The following is an 18,519-nucleotide window of genomic DNA, read 5'->3' on the forward strand; positions in this document are numbered from 1 at the left end:
AAATTAAATTAATTCTTAAAATATATTTTTATTAATAAAATAAATTTTTTTTATTAAACTTTATTATTAATCAAAGCAGTGAACCCTAAATTTAAGAAATTAAATGTTATAAATATTAAAATTATAGAAATAAAATTATTATAAAAAGTGAAATGTGATGAATTAAATTATTACAGCTTTTAATGATAAATTTAAAAAAATTAAAAATAAAAAAAAAATAAATTAAACTTTTATTATATTTTAAAATTAAATTATAAATTGCCCTTTAAAATTTAATATTATTGAAGATTGCAATAAATAATCACAAAACCACTTTAATAGTGCTCAATTTCATAATTGGTCACATCATTCCATAAAAAAGAAAAAGGTCAATGTCTTGATTGAAGAACAAATCCACTTTTCTTGATGTTGCTTTTTTTTTTTTTTTTAATTTTAACTTTTTTTCCTTAAATTTGTCAAGTTTATAGATTAGCATGGGAATGGGGACCATATGTTTGATTTATGTCCTGATTGAGAACAAGCATAAAGCATAATCAGCATATTGTTTGAAACTTATAATATCTGTAAAGGTAAAGACAAGTTGGTGCAAATGGGCATAAAAAGGAGATTTTGTGGTTTGGTAAAGCAAAAGTAAATTAAAGCAAAGAATATATAATCAAATGGCTCCTTGCTCCTTTTTTTTTTTTTTTTCTTCTTTACAGATGCTGTTTGCATGGCTTTTTTCCATAGTACCCCTAAAATAATTTATTTACATTTGCCTTTTTTATTTTTAAAATTTATAATAACTATTCTTTATGCATAAACTTTAAGGTAAATTGCCTTCTAAAAAAAACCATTTTGGTTTAAAATCTGTATTGGTGCATATATTCATTATACAAAAGGAAAATTATATAGTAGACTTAGTAATATTAAGAATTTATTTATTTTACAGAAAATAATTTATATAAAAAAATATTTTTTATTAAAATTATTTTTTAAAATTATTCTCCATGAAAATATTTGGTTGCAATGCCAAACTAATAATATGTGTGTCATGCATGGTGCTTTTATCTTTTAATAAAATTGTTAAAATTATGTGAAGGTGCAAGAAATTTGAGTAGTAAAATGTATTTTTTAAGGACTAAAGAGGAATTTTGTATTCATTTTCGTGTATGTAATTTTAGGAGTGTGATAACTCAAGTATAGTGATATTTCTCCTGTTACACCTCATTGTATCTTTAATACGCTCTTTTAGGAGAGTGACTAGTTAACAACTATAGAATCACAACTGTAATAAGTCACTGACATAGTGAATCTTTATCTTTTCACATGTTGTAAGTTTTATTGCCTACAGGTGATGTAAAGACTATCAATCTAATTGTATCCATTATACAATATAAATAAAAAAAAATAATTCGTTCATAAGATATTTGTGCCTCATCATTTATGATACTTGCTTATATACAATACTTTTTCTCAATTGACTTACTAAGTCTATGTTAATGTACTTATTTTGTTGAATAGATTATTATAAGATACTGTTGGCTCACTTATATTCAGAAAATAATTTTTCTTTTTAATTTTTTGTTAAACTATTTTCAAATGCTCCAAACGGTATAAAATTTAAAAATGTTAAAAATTTATTTTTCACAAAACAAACTAAGGCCCAAATTTTAATATATCTTGAATTCATATAAATATGGATTTTTTTATAAATTATATAAAAAAAGTTCATATTTATTTGAGTAAAGAATTTTATTTTTTTTTTTAAAAAAATTATTAATTTCGGTATTTTTCGAAGCATGAATATTGTATGCCAGCTGCTCTATTTTCCATTCTTGGGAAAAAAACAACAAAAATACACCGGTAACTGCTAAAGTAAATATTTATCTTCACACTTTTCAGGCTCAGCTTCTTGTGTCAATCTCTTTTTGAAAAGAAATAAAGCAGCCAAAGCAAACGTGAAATCTTTATTTATTAAAGAAGATTCCAAATTTGAGGATAGTTACGTGAATGAACATTTCACAAACTCATCAATCAATCCAAAAAGAAAAAGAAAGAGAAAAAAAGGGTGAAAGGTGAGTAGTGGTGGAGGAAAGATGTTAGATGCTGAACTTAACAAACAGTGTAAAGATTTTCACATCAATCACTGGAAACACTATAACACAACAATACATCAAAAGGATTGGTTTGTCCTCCTGTTCTTCAATGGCTTTATATTTTTATTTTCTGGTTTTTTATCTTTTCTCTGTATCTTCTGTTATCTGCCAAGTTACAGGTAAGTTCTTTCTTGAATCTGCAGAATTATGTTCTTTGAAGGGTGTTTTTTTTCCATTCAATTTGAGGTGATACCAATGTAATCAAGAATCCATCCTCTAAATAAATCTTGCATGTGATTTTAATTAATTCCAAGAAACAACATCTGCTAGAGGAATCTGTTTCTTGTAGAAACAATTAACATATTTTTTTGATCTTACTAGAGGGGTCTTAACAATTAGTAAAAATAATCATAGAAGAATCTAGCCCTCTTAATTTCCTCTTGTCAATTGCCTGCTAGAACACAAATCACCGACAAAATGATACTGTAGGAATTATAAACATGGCAATCTGTGTCTTCCAGAATGAGACTGTTAGAATTGTAATATGGTTACTAACAATTACAATAATAAATTGTGATCTATTTCAACCCACAGAGTTCATCAGTATAGACTGTGGAAGCACGAGTAACTACAGTGATCCAAGAACTGGCCTAGAATGGATTTCAGACAATGGTATCATGAACCATGGGAAATCAGTAGAAGTAAAAAATCCAGATGGAAAGTGGGTGCAGTATCGGAGACGCAGAGACTTCCCTATAGACAGCAAGAAGTACTGTTACAATTTAAGCACCAAAGAGAGAAGAAGGTATATTGTTCGTGCAACATTTCAGTATGGCAGCTTAGAAAATGAAGATTCATTCCCCAAATTTAAACTCTACTTGGATGCAACTAAGTGGTCAACTGTGACAATTCTGGATGCTTCAAGAATATATGTTAAGGAAATGATCATTAGGGCTCCCTCGAGTTCTATCGATGTGTGCATCTGCTGTGCTACAACTGGTTCTCCTTTCATATCCACTGTGGAGCTGCGACCTCTGAACCTTTCTATGTATGCAACTGATTATGAGGATAGTTTCTTCTTAAAATTAGCAGCTAGAGTAAATTTTGGTGCTCCAACTGAAGATGCCTTAAGGTAAGCTGATTCAAAGTTTTTATTCTTGTGTAATGTTACCCCACAACTTGATACTAGTAATGCAGAGATTTCTAGATGATTTTGTCTCTCTCAGGTACCCAGATGACCCCTATGATAGAATTTGGGACTCAGATCTTGTTAAAAGGCAAAATTTCCTTGTAGGAGTTGCCCCTGGCACAGTTAGAATCAATACATCAAAGAACATAGATATTCAGACAAGAGAATACCCTCCTGTCAAAGTAATGCAAACAGCTGTTGTTGGCAATGAAGGAACACTCAGCTATAGATTGAACCTCGAAGATTTCCCTGCAAACGCTAGAGCATATGCATATTTTGCTGAAATTGAAGACTTGGGAGCAAATGAGACACGAAAATTCAAATTGTTAATGGATCCTTATATGTCTGACTATAGCAATGCAGTAGTAAATATTGCAGAAAATGCCAATGGGAGCTACAGACTTTATGAACCGAGCTACATGAATGTGAGTCTAGATTTTGTTCTGTCATTTTCCTTTGTTAAGACCCGCGATTCCACTCAAGGACCACTGCTAAATGCAATTGAGATTAGTAAATATCTGAAGATTGAATCAAAGACTGATAGCCATGATGGTAAGTGCATCGTCTGCTACAAATATGTCAAAGGATGTGCTTGACTGATGTCAACCATACAAAATAACAATGTATTCAATTGTACCATTGACAGTGGCTGTTCTCAATGCCTTTCGTTCCATGTCCACTGGAAGTTCTTGGATAAATGAAGGAGGTGATCCTTGTGTCCCAGCTCAGTGGGAATGGGTGAATTGTTCCTCAACTACACCACCAAGAATCACAAAAATGTAAATTCTTCTCCTTTAGTGACAGAAAGATCAGGTTCATTTCACACTGTGGAATTTCTAATTAATAACCTCATACATTTTGACAAATCTAACTAGTCACAGCTAGTATTAGAAAATCTCCTGATTTTATCACATTTGTCCTAGTAGTTCATTTATTTGTCAACTAGGAAACATGTTTTTCAGAATCAAAAGGTTGTATTTATGAGTTTGTTATTGCATTTGAAAAGTTTCGTTTATACGTCCATAGAAGAGCTACTGCCATGATGTTATTATTATTTTTTGGACATATTTTGAAAGCTGTTGCAAACTTGCAATTGATACAAGAAATATATTCCCCTGAAAATCTGCTATGAGAGAATAGTCAAGCAGCTTTATTAAAAATTTCATTGCTAGATTCTAAAATACAGTAGCCTCATGGATTGAACTGACCTGCTGAGCAGTGCACTGTCAGGAGAAAATTTGAAAGGGGAAATCCCATCTGAGATCAACAACATGGAGGAATTGACAGAGTTGTAAGTGCTGCTATGCTATAAATTACCTACGCTTGTTCTTATTGATCCCTTGTTTCTTATTGATCCCTATTATAATCCCTTTTCATTTTCTTAGGTGGTTGGATGGTAACTTCCTTACAGGAACACTACCTGATATGAGCCATCTTGTTAATTTGAAAATTGTGTAAGTTTTGTTGAACTTTATGCTTTACATTTCCCTCATTTACACTAAAAGTGCATCTCTAAGTGGTGCACGTTTCTGTAGATTTGTAGTCATGTAGAAAGCAACTGACAATTCCATTTCCTGCTTTACTTAATGCAGGCATCTTGAGAACAACAAACTGTCTGGTTCATTACCTAAGTATCTAGGTGGTTTGCCAACCTTAAGGGAATTGTAAGTGACAATATGGACTTTAACATTATTAATTGCTAGAGAAGGCAGTCCACATTTCACTGGATATTTGATCACAGATAATGAGGAAGTGCACCCAGTGACAGTGTGCTTTAATGTGATGTAATGTAAGCATTTTCTCCCCATGATGAATAAATAGGGTGCTCCATAATTTGTGAAAATCATCTGTGGCAGGTACATACAGAACAACTCTTTTAGTGGGGAAGTACCTCCAGCACTGTTGACTGGGAAAGTAATTATTAAGTATGTTTCTTGTTACTTCAAATAGAAATCTGCAATGATTTGAACCTGAATTTCTAAATTAAGCCTGTGAATAACGGATTCGATGTATTAATCAAAACAATAGTATGTCATAGAGAATTTATAAAGAGTTTATCTTGCAGCTATGAAAATAATCCTGAACTACACAAAGATGCAGCAAAAAAGATGCATTTTAAATTGATACTCGGAACTTCGATTAGCATACTTGCAGTTCTATTAGTTCTGTTGTTAGGAAGTTTAGTATACCTACATAATCTGCAAAGGAAGACATCGCATCACAAAAGCAATGGCCAAGGTATGCACAACTCAGTTTTTACTTGTTATGCTGCTTAGTCTTCTGCATTTTGCTTATTTTTGTTGCATCCACCAGGTAGCTCTTTACTCACCAGTACTAAACCTTCAAACGCTTATTCAATTGCTCGGGGTTGGCATTTTGTGGATGATGGTATTTCATACTATATTTCATTCTCTGAACTTGAAGAAGCTACTAAAAATTTTTCCAAGAAAATTGGAAAAGGGAGTTTTGGGACTGTCTACTATGGCCAAATGAAAGACGGGAAAGAAGTGGCTGTCAAGATAATGGCTGATTCATCTAGCAGTCTAACACAGCAGTTTGTGACAGAGGTAGTACCAAACAATTTGTTGAAACAGCTAGTGGTCTCAACTTTCAACCTTCAAAATATCAAAAAGAAACCTGATAACACTATCAATTAAGATCATGAACTTTAATGTTGGTTAATTAACTACAGAAACATCCTTGCAGGTTTCCCTCTTGTCAAGAATTCATCACAGGAACTTGGTTCCCTTAATTGGATTCTGTGAAGAAGAACACCAAAATATTCTGGTTTATGAATATATGCATAATGGAACTTTGCGGGATCACCTTCATGGTCTGCATAGATTAATCAGTCTTTGCATATATTAATCCGTATATCTGCCATCCTCCTAACTGTTTGATAGTAACGCCTTGAATTGAAATCAATGACTTGATGTATTGGCAGGTTCTGACAACCAGAAACGCTTGGATTGGCTAACTAGACTGCAGATTGCTGAAGATGCTGCTAAAGGTTCAATATAAAACTTCTCATCATTTGTTTGTGCATTATTTTATCTTCAAGCTCACAGAATAAGCACAGTTTTATATATTTGTAGGCCTTGAATACTTGCATACTGGATGCAACCCCAGTATTATACACAGAGATGTAAAAACAAGCAACATCCTCTTAGACATCAATATGAGGGCAAAAGTGTCAGATTTTGGACTTTCAAGGCAAGCTGAAGATGATCTAACCCATATATCAAGTGTGGCTAGAGGAACAGTCGGTTACCTTGATCCTGAGTAAGCCATACTTATCAAGTGTACATAATTAATTACTTTCTCTTCCTGTCTGTGGTTAACTTATTATGTGTACTGTGCTCCAACAGGTATTATGCAAATCAGCAATTGACAGAAAAGAGTGATGTCTACAGTTTTGGAGTTGTTCTCCTGGAACTGATCTCTGGAAAAAAGCCTGTCTCAACAGAAGATTTTGGTGCTGAAATGAACATTGTTCACTGGGTATGCATGCTTGCAATTTTCATTCTTTTCAAAATGTTGAGTTACTTAGCCATCTTCGAGTTCCATGCTCTCTAGAACTGGATAGGACTCTATTGCTTGGTTCTTTCTTGCATTCAAAATAAAACTAATTAAAGACTTAGATAAACCTGAGTCGTTATCTTGTAGGCAAGGGCCTTGATTCGTAAAGGTGATGTGGTAAGCATTGTGGATACTGTCCTGACACAGAATGCAAAAATCGAATCAATCTGGAGGATTGCTGAAGTTGCTATCCAGTGTGTTCAACAACGTGCAGTTTCCAGGCCAAAGATGCAGGAAGTAATTTTAGCAATACAAGAAGCTATCAAAATAGAGAAAGGAAGTGATGCAAACCAAAAACTTTCAGGTAGTGGTAGCTCCAAGGCACAATCTTCAAGAAAAACGTTACTCACTAGTTTCCTTGAGATTGAGAGCCCTGACTTATCCAGTGGTTGCCTGGTCCCAGCTGCAAGATAGCTTTTTCTTCCAGAGTCTTAGTCTAAAACTACTCATAACTGTAACAAATAGTCACCATGTGCATGTAATAGTTTGTGTTATCTAATTTTTCTGCCTGGTGTGTCTCCCGTCCTCGTTTTAGTTGACCCTTCAGGCGCCAAATGTCTAAAATGAGGCCTTCTCTAGACTGTGACTCCACAGATCGAACATACGACCAATTCATGGAGGGTATGCACATTCACCACTATACCAGGCTCACTGGTCCAACATCCTCTTTTAATTTCAAATCGATTCAAAAAGGTTTTTAAAAAACAAATAAATAAGAGGCACCTACCATAGACTTGGCATGCTAGTGTTGGTGTTTTTTTCCTCAAAATGCAATCATACAATGTTGGCAGTTAATAATGATGTTCTCACTATGTATTGATTGCTAAGGTTTTAGTTGCCCTACCAAATAGTTAGGTATATTGAAGAGCCTCGTCTTGTGGTCCAAGGGGGTTTTGTTGGGTTCTGTTTGGTGCTGTTATATATTGAACATAAATTATCACTTAGAGATGAGCATTCGGTTAATTGAACCGAAATGAATCGAATTTTCAATTAATCGAATTATTAACTGATTCTAAAAATATTAATCGAATTGAATTGAAATTAAGAGAAAATTGAAATTAACCAAAATCGAAAATATTTGATTGGTTATTGATTATAAAATATATATTTTATATTATTAATTATTTAATAAAATATTAATAAAAATATATTTATATTCTTTTTTATTTATAAAAAATAATAAATATAATTTAATATTAATAAGATAATAATTATAAGTTAAATACTATTATAAAATCATAAAAATAATATTTATAAATAATATAATATTAATAAATTTATAATTAATATATTAATTAATTGAAATTCATTTATTTCGATTAGTTCGGTTACCAAATCAAAAGTAACCGAATTGATAATCGAAAAAAAAAATATATTTTTACTAATTATAAATATAATCGAATTAAATTTACTCTTATCAAAATAACTAAATTTCATCAATTCGGTTTGATTATTTGATTATAACTGAATAATGCGTACTCCTAGTCACTTTGAGTCTTCTCTCTGTGGCCAAAGGGAACTCCTTTGTAAACTAAAAATTTGGCCAAAGCATTAAAAAAATTGCTTTTCCAAAAACTGCTTTTAATGGGAGCACAACAACTTCAAACAAGATCTTAAATATGTAGCTTAAAATCTATTTAACATTATTATTTATATCATAATTAAAAAAATAACATCTTGAATATATTAATTAAAATTTTAATTTTAAGTTAAATTTAACATATTTTAATTATAAAATTTTTAAAATATTAGATAATTTTTTAACTGTATAGGTTAAGTTTGTTAATAATAGTTTACCTAATTAAATAAAGAATCATATTAATTAGTTTACCAAATTAAATAAAGAATCATATTAATTAAACATATATTAAATATGAATTACATGTACACTATTGATTAGAAGAGTGAGACAATTGGTTATTTTAAAATCATTACAGATATTAAATATGATATGACCACATTATTAGGGATTTTTTTTTTATTAGAAACCTAACTATCACCAATTCATCAAAGCAACTTAAATAATCATCAACCACATAAAAAAAAAAGCTAATTTAAATATAATATAGTTTTAATTCAGTAATACTTAGTAGTTTTTAGCATTATGATAATTTTTTTTATTGTAATGAAATTGTATCATATATAAGATTTTATATTATTCCTTTTCATTTGTGATTTAAGATTTTTAGAAGGTAATTAAAAAAATAATTAAATCACCTAAGTTAAAATAAAATATTCTTTAATTTAATTAAATTATACTTCATTTCACCTTATTAAAAGAGAGTGGAGAAGTATTAAAATGAATTTTATAAAATTATATCTAATAAAAATAAAAGTAAAATTAAAAAAACAATTAATATTTATTAATATTTAAAAAAAATAAATAATTATAAATAAAATAACTTTTAAAAAATTATTATTAATCAAAATTACCTATTAAATGTGACCTCTCAATAAATTATAACAATTGTGATATAAAGTTTTATTAAAAAAATATTAAAATATTAAAATAATTTATAAATTGTCAAAAGAGATTCTTATGTAATTATTTTATTAATTAAATATATTTTTTTATTAAAAAAAAGAGTAAACGATAAAAGAAAATTTTAAATAAGAGGATTCCAGTTCCTAACAAGCAAACAACACAACACACCTCACCTCACCTCACCTCACCTCACCTCACCTCACCTCACCTCACCTCCTTCCTACAAAAGCAAGTATTTTTCTTGTATTGATTCTCTATCTTTCTTTAACCATTAAAAGCTATCAGAATCCAAAAAGAAAAAATAAAGGAATTTTTATCAGAGCCGCCCCTGGAAGAAAGCTAGAGGGAGAGAGATACCTATCTCTCTTTTTTAACTATCTTTTAGTTTTTGGTGGATTAGGTTTCTTAAGACATCAAAACCAGTTGCTATTCTTCGACTTTGTGTGTGTCTGTGTAAGAGAGAGAGATGGACATGATGTATTTGCAGGTGGGCAGTTCCTCTTACCAGGAGGCCCTCAAAGTTCTGGAGGCTGATATACAACATGCTAATGCTTTGTGAGTGTCCTTTCTCTAATTAAATTTCGATTCTTTTCACTTTTTTATGTTACCCATGTCTCTGTTTTTGTTCTTGTATACGTGGATTTTAGTTATAGCTTTCATGGTGGACTTCTTGATTTGGCTCGGCTGTTATGCTGATCGAGGGGAAGAAAGGGGGACCAGTTTGGTCATGTGTATGTAGTTTTCATGATCGATTTTCACTTGGGCTATGAATTTGTAAACTTTGGGAATTTTAGAAACCAATAGTCAAGTGGGAATTTGAAATTTAGCATAAAAGACTGCTTTTTCTAGGTGCGATTGAGATCATTCTGCATATGTGCACACGAAGATTTTATTTTGATGCTGGTTCTGTACTTTCTGCTTTGTCAATTTCGGCTCTAGTGGATTGCTTTGGCTATTATTGGAATATCGTCCAGAGATGGATTGGAATTCCTTGTCTCTCCCTTCTTTGTTTTTAGCAAAATCGGTTAAAAGTTGTGTTCTTGAGATGTGATCATTATTATGTTTGTATGAAATTAGAATCTAAATCTTAATTACAACATGGTTGAGTGAACTAATTTGGTACTTAACGTGAATTGTGGTGAATTAGGGCTGCTGCAATTCCAAGAGGCAAGAGTGGTGCACGTCTTCAGATGAAATTAGTTTACAATCAATGGACTCCCTTCTTTCTCTTTTTGCTACAACGGATAGATTGTTCTTGCATATGTCTGCTCCCTAGATATATAAATCTCTTTCACATACTTGTATATAAGGTAGGCTTTTTTAATCTTTTGATTTGTTTAAGATTGTTGCCCATTTTCTTGTCATATAATTTGTGCATTTTTGTATACTTTGCTCGCTGATGTCATGCAGGTATATGCAGATGGTAGACCAAACCTATCTACACATGGAAGGAAAGCAACAATCAAGGAATTCTATGGTATGTAAAAGATACCTGCACTTTACAAGTATTCTATATTGCACATCAACTACGTTGAATATAAATATAAATATAACTGAACATCAACTACTTTCCAACAGTTGCTGTTATGTGTGTTTTGATTCTGTTCATTTCTAAAAAAACTAATTGTAGGTGTTATATTACCATCTCTTCAACGGCTTCATGGTAATTTGGAGGAGTTTGAGGATGTTAAGGAAGGGCATTTGGGAATAGAGAGTTTGGGGAAGAAGAGGGTGGATGGAGATATTAGGCTTGCCAATGTTGATGTAGAGAGAGAAGATGAATGTGGAATTTGCTTGGAGCCTTGCACAAAAATGGTCCTGCCTAATTGTTGCCATGCAATGTGCGTCAAATGCTACCGCAATTGGTAATCACATGTCATAATATTTGTTACATCAACATCCCTCTTGTTATGGAATAGAGTTGCCTTAATTCTTTCATATTGATTTTCCTTCTCAACTACAGGAACACAAGGTCAGAATCCTGCCCTTTTTGTCGTGGTAGCTTAAAGAGAGTTAACTCAGAAGACCTATGGGTGCTCACTTGTAACAGTGATGTGGTTGACACAAAAACAATATCCAAGGAGGACTTGTTGCGATTCTACCTCTATATTAACAGCTTGCCGAAGGATTACCCAGATGCGCTTTTCTTGGTATATTATGAATATCTAATGTGAATTGGAGTAGATGAGAGGAGTGATGTACAGATAGCAAAGCCAACCCTCAATTGTAAATAGAGTCTAGTACAAGCACACGATTGTTTCTCTGATTCTTAGACCCAAAAAGAAAATCAATATCATCTGATGCTTATTGGAGTTTATATCAAAGCTCTTGTTATTGGAAAAATTCAATTTCCCTCACACTTAATATAGAAAAAGCTCTTGTTGGAAAGCTACAATTTAAGCTCACAAGCTTGTTGAAAATGCGCATGGAAATACTGGCATTACTTAGACAAAGCCTTGCTGAAGGTCTGGTGCTCTTCATTTCATACCTGTATGATTCATCTTGATTTAGTTTGAGTTGGTGCATATGATATGACTGCCTTCTCGTTTATTAATTATAGCCACTTATGTGTCATGATTGAAATTAACAGCGACTGTCATGATTGAAATTAACAGTTTTGTAGACTGGAAACGTACAGAGTTCTCTTTGTTAAGGCTACATGATGTCTTCATGCGGCTAATGTACCCAGCTAGTACTGCAAGCAAACAAGAAGTCCAGTTGGAATATCAGTCATGCTCTGTTTCATTTTTTGGGGTCCAAGCCAAGCTCCAATTCTGTGCAAAGCAATTATTGGGCCGGAAGGCATATTAATTCAACATGTCCGATACAATCTCAAGCAGCATTGTCTTATCCATTGCTGGAAAATTTTCCTACTTTCCAAAGCTTTTCTTGAGTAACAGCCGCACAATATAAATAAAGCAATAAAAAGAAAATACAACCATGCTTAAAATATAATAAAAAAAAATATAGTAATTTAATTTTTATAACCCGTTAATTAGCAAGCTATATGATGAGGTAAAGGATACCATACTTTCAACTAAAAGCAAATGAGACTTTGCGGTGGAAAACCATTAATTTTTTTTTCCCTCTATTTTGAACAGAAAACAAATGAGAAACCTCACGGTGGAAATTCATCTTCTTAACCACCGGGGTATTATTTAATACTACACTATTACACAGGTTGTCAAAACAATAGGTACAGGTACATTACATGCACTTGTTTTTTTCTGCTATTCCACTTGTTAGATTATGGACAACAATAGCCTAAGCAGCAGGACCATTCTTACTCTTGGCTTCAATCAGAGCATCAAACGATGGGGAGCAGAAGCCTTGGTGGAAGAAAAGTTGAGCTAGCTGTTTATGCATAGCTTCAGTGAAGTGAATTCCATCCCAGCTAATGTAGGACTGAGGATTCTTACAGACAGAGGTGCCGGTTGATCCACAAAGAGAATGCAAATCAAAGTTGAGCAGTCCTCCTCCAGCTCCGCAGCATGCTTTGAAGGGCTCTTCAAATTGGAAATTCTTATAGTTGACTAATACTGTTTTGTATGCATTCCAGGTATCTGCATATACAATCACTGCATCTTTGTACTGTGCCCGAACTTCTCCCAACTTCTTCTGGAGGAAATCGTTATGAGCTTGGATCACTGCGTTAAGGCCTGATGAACATCCCATATTGTCTCGTTCCCTTGGTGGGTTCAGGAGCAATTGCAGTGGACAGCAACCTGCTGGTGGAAGCCCTTGAACCACAACATACTTTGCACCTCTTTCAAGCAATGCCTGTAAAGGGGAAAACACATTTGTTTTAAGAAGAGAATTTTTGACAAGATATGAAATCTTGTTTCTTGTTGTATTCTTTTTAATGTGCATACCTTAAGAATTTTGCCAACATGATCCACAGACGCTTCTGTAAGTGATTTAGCAGAGATGGAAGATCCAAAAATGCGTGCATAATCACTCAAGCCAAGAGCACCAACCCAGAAAAGGGAGTTTCCTAAGTGAGCTTTGCATTGAGCCTCATCCTTACCCTTACAATCCACACTTAGAAGAAACTTGTTGAACCAATCTATTTCAGTCAAGGAGCTCTCAGGTTTTGGTTTAAACATTAAGGAGTGTGTGATTTTGTGACTAGCGAAAAGGTCTCCTGAAAGACAAGTTGATCCTGCTATTGCAAAGTTGACACCAGCGGTGAAGTTACCAGCAGCATCCTTATATGCTTGAATAGAAGGCAAACCAAGATCGTCACAGAGGAAATCGATAAGCAATCGACCATTGCTCATTCCACGGCCAGACTGGGCAGTCTGGCCAGATGACTTGCCAAACATTTGACCAACAAAGGATTTGACGCCTTCCATGGTGGCAGCATTTCCAGTGTCGGTAAATGAGTCTCCGAAAGCATAAACTTTTGCGAACTGTCCTTTGAAGCTGCCACTTGAACTAGAAGAACTTTGGCTCTGCTGGGTAGAAGTAGTTTCGCCAGTAGCAGTACCTTGAGCTTGTTGGCTGGATGAAGCAGTAGTTTGGCCTGTAACGGTACCTTGAGCTTGTTGGCTGGAAGAAGTAGAAGTTTGGCCAGTAGAAGTACCTTGAGCTTGTTGGCTGGAGGAAGTAGAAGTTTGGCCAGTAGAAGTATCTTGAGCTTGTTGGCCGGAAGAAGCAGTAGTTTGATCGGTAGAATTAGCCTGAGCTTGTTGGCCGGAAGAAGTACTAGTTTGGACATTAGCACTTCCTTGAGCTTGTTGGGTGGTAGAAGAAGTGGCATTATTTTGATTTTGTTGATTGGAAGCAGAACTATCCTGGCTTTTAGCTTGGCTATTACCAGAATCATTTTGATTCTGGCTAGTAGCTTGGCCAGTAGAAGAAGTAGAACTATTTTGATTTTGTTGGCTAGATGAGGAAACATTCGCATCACTAGATTGGCTAGAAGAGGAATTGCTCTGACTTTGTTGGGAAGCATTTTGATTATTCTGGGCAGGAGCAGAATTCTCTTGGCTAGTGGAAGCGGTCTTATCTGAAGAAGTAGAACTTTCTTGGCCAGTCGTGTTATTATTTTCTGATGAAGAATTTTGTTGGCTGGAAGATTGGCTGTTTTGGTTAGAATTTTGGTTCTTTTGGCTAGTGCTTCCTTTATTGTCTTGGCTAGAAGATTGGCTGTTTTGCTTAGAATTTTGGTTCGTTTCACCAGAACTTCCCTTATTTTCTTGGCTGGAAGAATTTTGTTGGCTGGAAGATTGGCTGTTTTGGTTAGAATTTTGGTTGTTTTGGCTCGTGCTTCCCTTACTGTCTTGGCTGGAAGAATTTTGTTGGCTGGAAGTTTGGCTGTTTTGCTTAGAATCTTGGTTCTGTTGGCTTGTACTTCCTTTATTGTCTTGGCTGGAAGAACTTTGTTGGGTTGAAGAGGCAGAAGCACTTTGACCCCCCTGGGCAGAAGATTCAGAACTCACCTGACCAGAAGCAGAAACCTGGCCATTTTGGTTGAGGCAAGAACAATTATGGGGATCAAAGGGGGGTGGTGGGGGTTTTTCATGAGCATAAGAAACAGAAAAGGATGAAAACACAATCAATAATGAAATACAAAGGAAGAAAAACTCAAATTTCCTCATCTTGTAGCCTCTAATTTTGGGATTTTATTTTTTTCTGTTTTTTTAGGATTTTTTTTGTTTTTTCTTTATTATTTTTTTTGAATTGATGAATAAACATGAAAAGCTTTGTAAATTTTATACCTTTCTTGATACTAAGATTAGGAAGTTAAGATCCATTTTTTGAGGAGGCTTAAGATGTTGATTATCCTTACATGAAGCACTACCTTAAGCTAAACTAGGGAGTGAAATTATTTCCTCACATTTTTCTGACTCAGTATTGGCCTTTAAAATCTTTCTTAAATGTAGGAAAGAGACCCACATTACATGTTGCTTAGCTTAGTAACATGATTAATGATATATTTTTCAACATAATAATAATTAGTAAAATAAATAATCTGTTAGTAATTATATAAATGCAAACTATATATAACATTATTCTATTAATTGTCGTCACTAAATGATCATAACCACTTGTGTTGGTTAAAGCACTCTTAATTTGAAAGGATAAATATCGTCTAGCCTGATTTGATTCAATACCTAAAAATATATCATTCATTTGGTAAATTCAGATTCAAGTTCTTATTTCCTTAATTTTTTATTAAAAATAAATAAATAAATACTACTCTACCATTTGGGACATGAAATAAATAAATAGTTGCAAAACTCCAAGTCACCTACACAATTTCACTTAACTCCACAAAATTATATAATTCAATTTTGTATTGTCATTGACATATTACATATTTATTTTTATTTACAATGTTAAATAATTAAAAAAGAAAAGTCAAAATACACTAAATTAGATAAATCAATTTAGTATTTTTATTGGAATAAGTGAATTTAACCTTAGTTATTGTTAGAAACTTTTTATATTTATCTAACTCAAACAATATATAATATGAAAAAAAAAATTAACTAAGTTTTTATATATTTAATTTGTTAAAGTTGCTTATTTGAAATATTTTATATTTTAAACTTTTCCTTTATATATTATATTATAGTACATTACATTATATTATATGATTATAATTTCAATTTAGTTATTGTTATTATTATGGGAATTTAAGTAATTTTTGTTAAATTATGCATTTTAAATTTAAGAAGTTTAACATAGTCATTATTTGCCATGAATTAATTTACTAATAATTTAATCTAAACCTTATTATGATATTTCCCTTATTAAATTTTATGCTTTTATTTTACCATATGTGTATATAGCATAAATTGCATATGTTATAAATTCTCTCCCCAATTTATTAATAATATTGATTTTTTTTTTAACAAGAGAAGAGAGTTTCTAAAGATTGTATATAGGGGTGTGCAGTTTTCGGTTTAAACTGAAAAATCGAATCGAACCGATTAATTCGGTTTAATCGGTTCGGTTTTAAAAATTAATCAGTTCGGTTCGGTTTATAATTTTGATAATTTCGGTTAATCGGTTCGGTTTTAAAAATTAATCGGTTCGGTTCGGTTTATAATTTTGATAATTTCGGTTAATCAGTTCGGTTCGGTTATTTTCATAAAAAATCAAAAAAAACCGAACCGAACAGAAATTATTAATATATATAGGAAATCAAAAAAAATCGAATCAAATTGAATCGAACCGAATTGAACAGAACCAAAATCAAAGAAAACCGAACCGAACCTAAAGATTTTTGAGTTTTGATTTCTAATTTTTTTTGTTTTTATGTTTTTATTATTTAGATTTAATGTTAAAAATATGAAATTTTATAAATTTCGGTTTGATTGGTTTAAAACAGAACCGAACCGAAATTTATCGATTCGATTCGGTTCGGTTTTCTCTTATCAATCGGTTCGGTTCGGTTTTTAAAAATTTCGATTTTCGGTTTTCGGTTTTATCGGTTCGGTTCGATTCAGAACCGAACCGACCGTTTGCACACCCCTAATTGTATATGTACTTTTTCAATCTCATCTTTCTATATTAAATGGGCATTATTATATTCAATCATGGTAATTTTTATATAGTTTATAAATTTAATCAATTATTGTAGAAGTTTTTTTTTTTAATTGAGTTAATACATATTGTGATTGAAAATAATAACAGTAGTGTGCAACCCACATACTTCAATTAAAAACTAACTCAAATTATAATTTAAAATAAATTTTATTTAATTTTGATCTAATATCAATACACAAATATTGTTAATGATAATTAAAACCCAATGTTAAGAGAGAATATGTGCCTTTTCATATCATGCCATGTGTCTAAGGCCTGTTTGACATTACTGTTGAAATTACTGTCGAGAAAATTACTTTTTTTAATATATTAGTTAAAAAGTGTTAAAAAATAATTAAAAATTAAATTTAATCAGTTTTAATCATAAGAACACTAAAATAATAAAATAATTTTTTTAAATTATTTTTTTTAATGATATTTAAAATAATATTTTTATTCAAAAAAGACAAGACTTAAGTTTATGATCAGGAACTCAACATCAACATCAGGGAGAGCAGAGGTCATCCACCATTAAGGGGTAAACTTGGGCCTAATATATGCTCCCATAATATACACAAGCTGCGGCTATTATTTTCTTTTTAAATTTATTATATTAATATAATTAATAAAAAATATATATTTTTTAAATATATCTAATAATTATATTACATATTATTTATGTATAAATCATAATTCAAATAAAATAAAAATTTTAAATTATATATTAGTTATGTGTATATAGTTTAGTTTAAGATAGACTAATATTAATGATATAATATTTATTATTTACTTATTATAATACATAAAAAAAATTATAATTTCATAAGAAAAAATATTTAATCATATAATCTAGTTATAAAAGAAAATAATAATAATTGTTAAAAAAGAGTAAATTATTTAATCCATCAACAAAAATGTGCCTAATATCAATTAATCATATACATATTATTTTAAAATATTTATTCAGTTATTAAAAAATAAATTAAATATATTATAGACTACATCAAAATTTAAAAATAAAGTAAATTTTATTATTTATTATTTATAGTTATACATTTATTAGACTAACAACTCTAAAAGATATTATAAAAAACTTGTAAATATTATTTTTTAATATTTTTAACATAATAATAATAATTATTATTATAACAAAAAAAAAATAATTTTAATTAAAATCTTACCATTTTAAAGTAGTGTTTATAGAAAAAAAAAGTAAAAGAAAATACTGTCCAAATATATTAATAATTTGTTATTATTATATTTTTCCTTATAATGAAATGAAAGTATGATATTTAATATTTGTGTATAAAGTAAATTTTATTTTATAATAAAATAAAATAATCTTAAAACCATTTAAGAAAAATAATGATAATAAATGCAAATTAAATAATTCAAAAACAATTAAAACAAAATAAAAAGGTAAAAATTATAAAAAAAAGTCATTTTTTAAGAACATATAAGTGGTTTAAATTTAAAATAAATAAATAAATAGAAATTTAAAGTACAATTAATAAAATAAAACACCATAAAAAAATTTAAAAGAGATTCAAGCGTTTATTTTTTTTTAGAAAATTTAACTATTTCAAAAAAATTTTTAGAATGTCAAAAAATTCAAGATACATCTTGTAAAATTTAGAAAGGAAGTATTT

General features: G+C 31.0%; 4 protein-coding genes across 5 annotated transcripts; 2 read left to right on the plus strand and 2 right to left on the minus strand.

Annotated features, from left to right (window-relative positions):
* The first annotated feature begins 1,971 nt into the window (after positions 1–1,971).
* On the plus strand, positions 1,972–7,361 carry LOC110655473 (probable LRR receptor-like serine/threonine-protein kinase At1g67720). 2 transcript variants are annotated; one of them, XM_021811778.2, is made up of 15 exons: positions 1,972–2,257; positions 2,673–3,210; positions 3,305–3,819; positions 3,914–4,046; positions 4,487–4,558; positions 4,653–4,721; positions 4,860–4,931; positions 5,124–5,192; positions 5,333–5,505; positions 5,581–5,834; positions 5,974–6,100; positions 6,212–6,277; positions 6,363–6,549; positions 6,636–6,768; positions 6,934–7,361. In XM_021811778.2, exons 1-15 carry the CDS (start codon positions 2,086–2,088, stop codon positions 7,258–7,260), a joined length of 2,907 nt encoding a protein of 968 aa, XP_021667470.2. In that variant the 5' UTR covers positions 1,972–2,085; the 3' UTR covers positions 7,261–7,361. The 2 variants fall into 2 exon arrangements, with proteins under 2 accessions (XP_021667470.2, XP_021667471.2); XM_021811779.2 differs by having other exon boundaries at positions 1,972–2,167.
* Positions 7,362–9,522: 2,161 nt separating this feature from the next.
* On the plus strand, positions 9,523–11,655 carry LOC110655472 (E3 ubiquitin-protein ligase AIRP2). The gene is made up of 5 exons (XM_021811777.2): positions 9,523–9,886; positions 10,479–10,641; positions 10,742–10,808; positions 10,962–11,196; positions 11,295–11,655. The coding sequence occupies exons 1-5, from the start codon at positions 9,798–9,800 to the stop codon at positions 11,503–11,505; spliced, it is 765 nt and encodes a 254-aa protein (XP_021667469.2). The 5' UTR covers positions 9,523–9,797; the 3' UTR covers positions 11,506–11,655.
* A 933-nt stretch (positions 11,656–12,588) lies between these two features.
* On the minus strand, positions 12,589–13,686 carry LOC110655471 (GDSL esterase/lipase At3g48460-like). Its single transcript, XM_021811776.2, has 2 exons — positions 13,204–13,686; positions 12,589–13,111 (listed from the first exon to the last, which is right to left on the minus strand). The coding sequence occupies exons 1-2, from the start codon at positions 13,684–13,686 to the stop codon at positions 12,596–12,598; spliced, it is 999 nt and encodes a 332-aa protein (XP_021667468.2). The 3' UTR covers positions 12,589–12,595.
* Positions 13,687–13,768: 82 nt separating this feature from the next.
* Positions 13,769–14,934, minus strand: LOC131181617 (uncharacterized). The gene is made up of 2 exons (XM_058150474.1): positions 13,869–14,934; positions 13,769–13,785 (listed from the first exon to the last, which is right to left on the minus strand). The coding sequence occupies exons 1-2, from the start codon at positions 14,932–14,934 to the stop codon at positions 13,769–13,771; spliced, it is 1,083 nt and encodes a 360-aa protein (XP_058006457.1).
* Between the last annotated feature and the right edge of the window lie 3,585 nt (positions 14,935–18,519).

This window comes from Hevea brasiliensis, chromosome 7 (assembly GCF_030052815.1).
Source record: "Hevea brasiliensis isolate MT/VB/25A 57/8 chromosome 7, ASM3005281v1, whole genome shotgun sequence".
In the NCBI taxonomy this organism is placed as follows: Eukaryota; Viridiplantae; Streptophyta; class Magnoliopsida; order Malpighiales; family Euphorbiaceae; genus Hevea; species Hevea brasiliensis.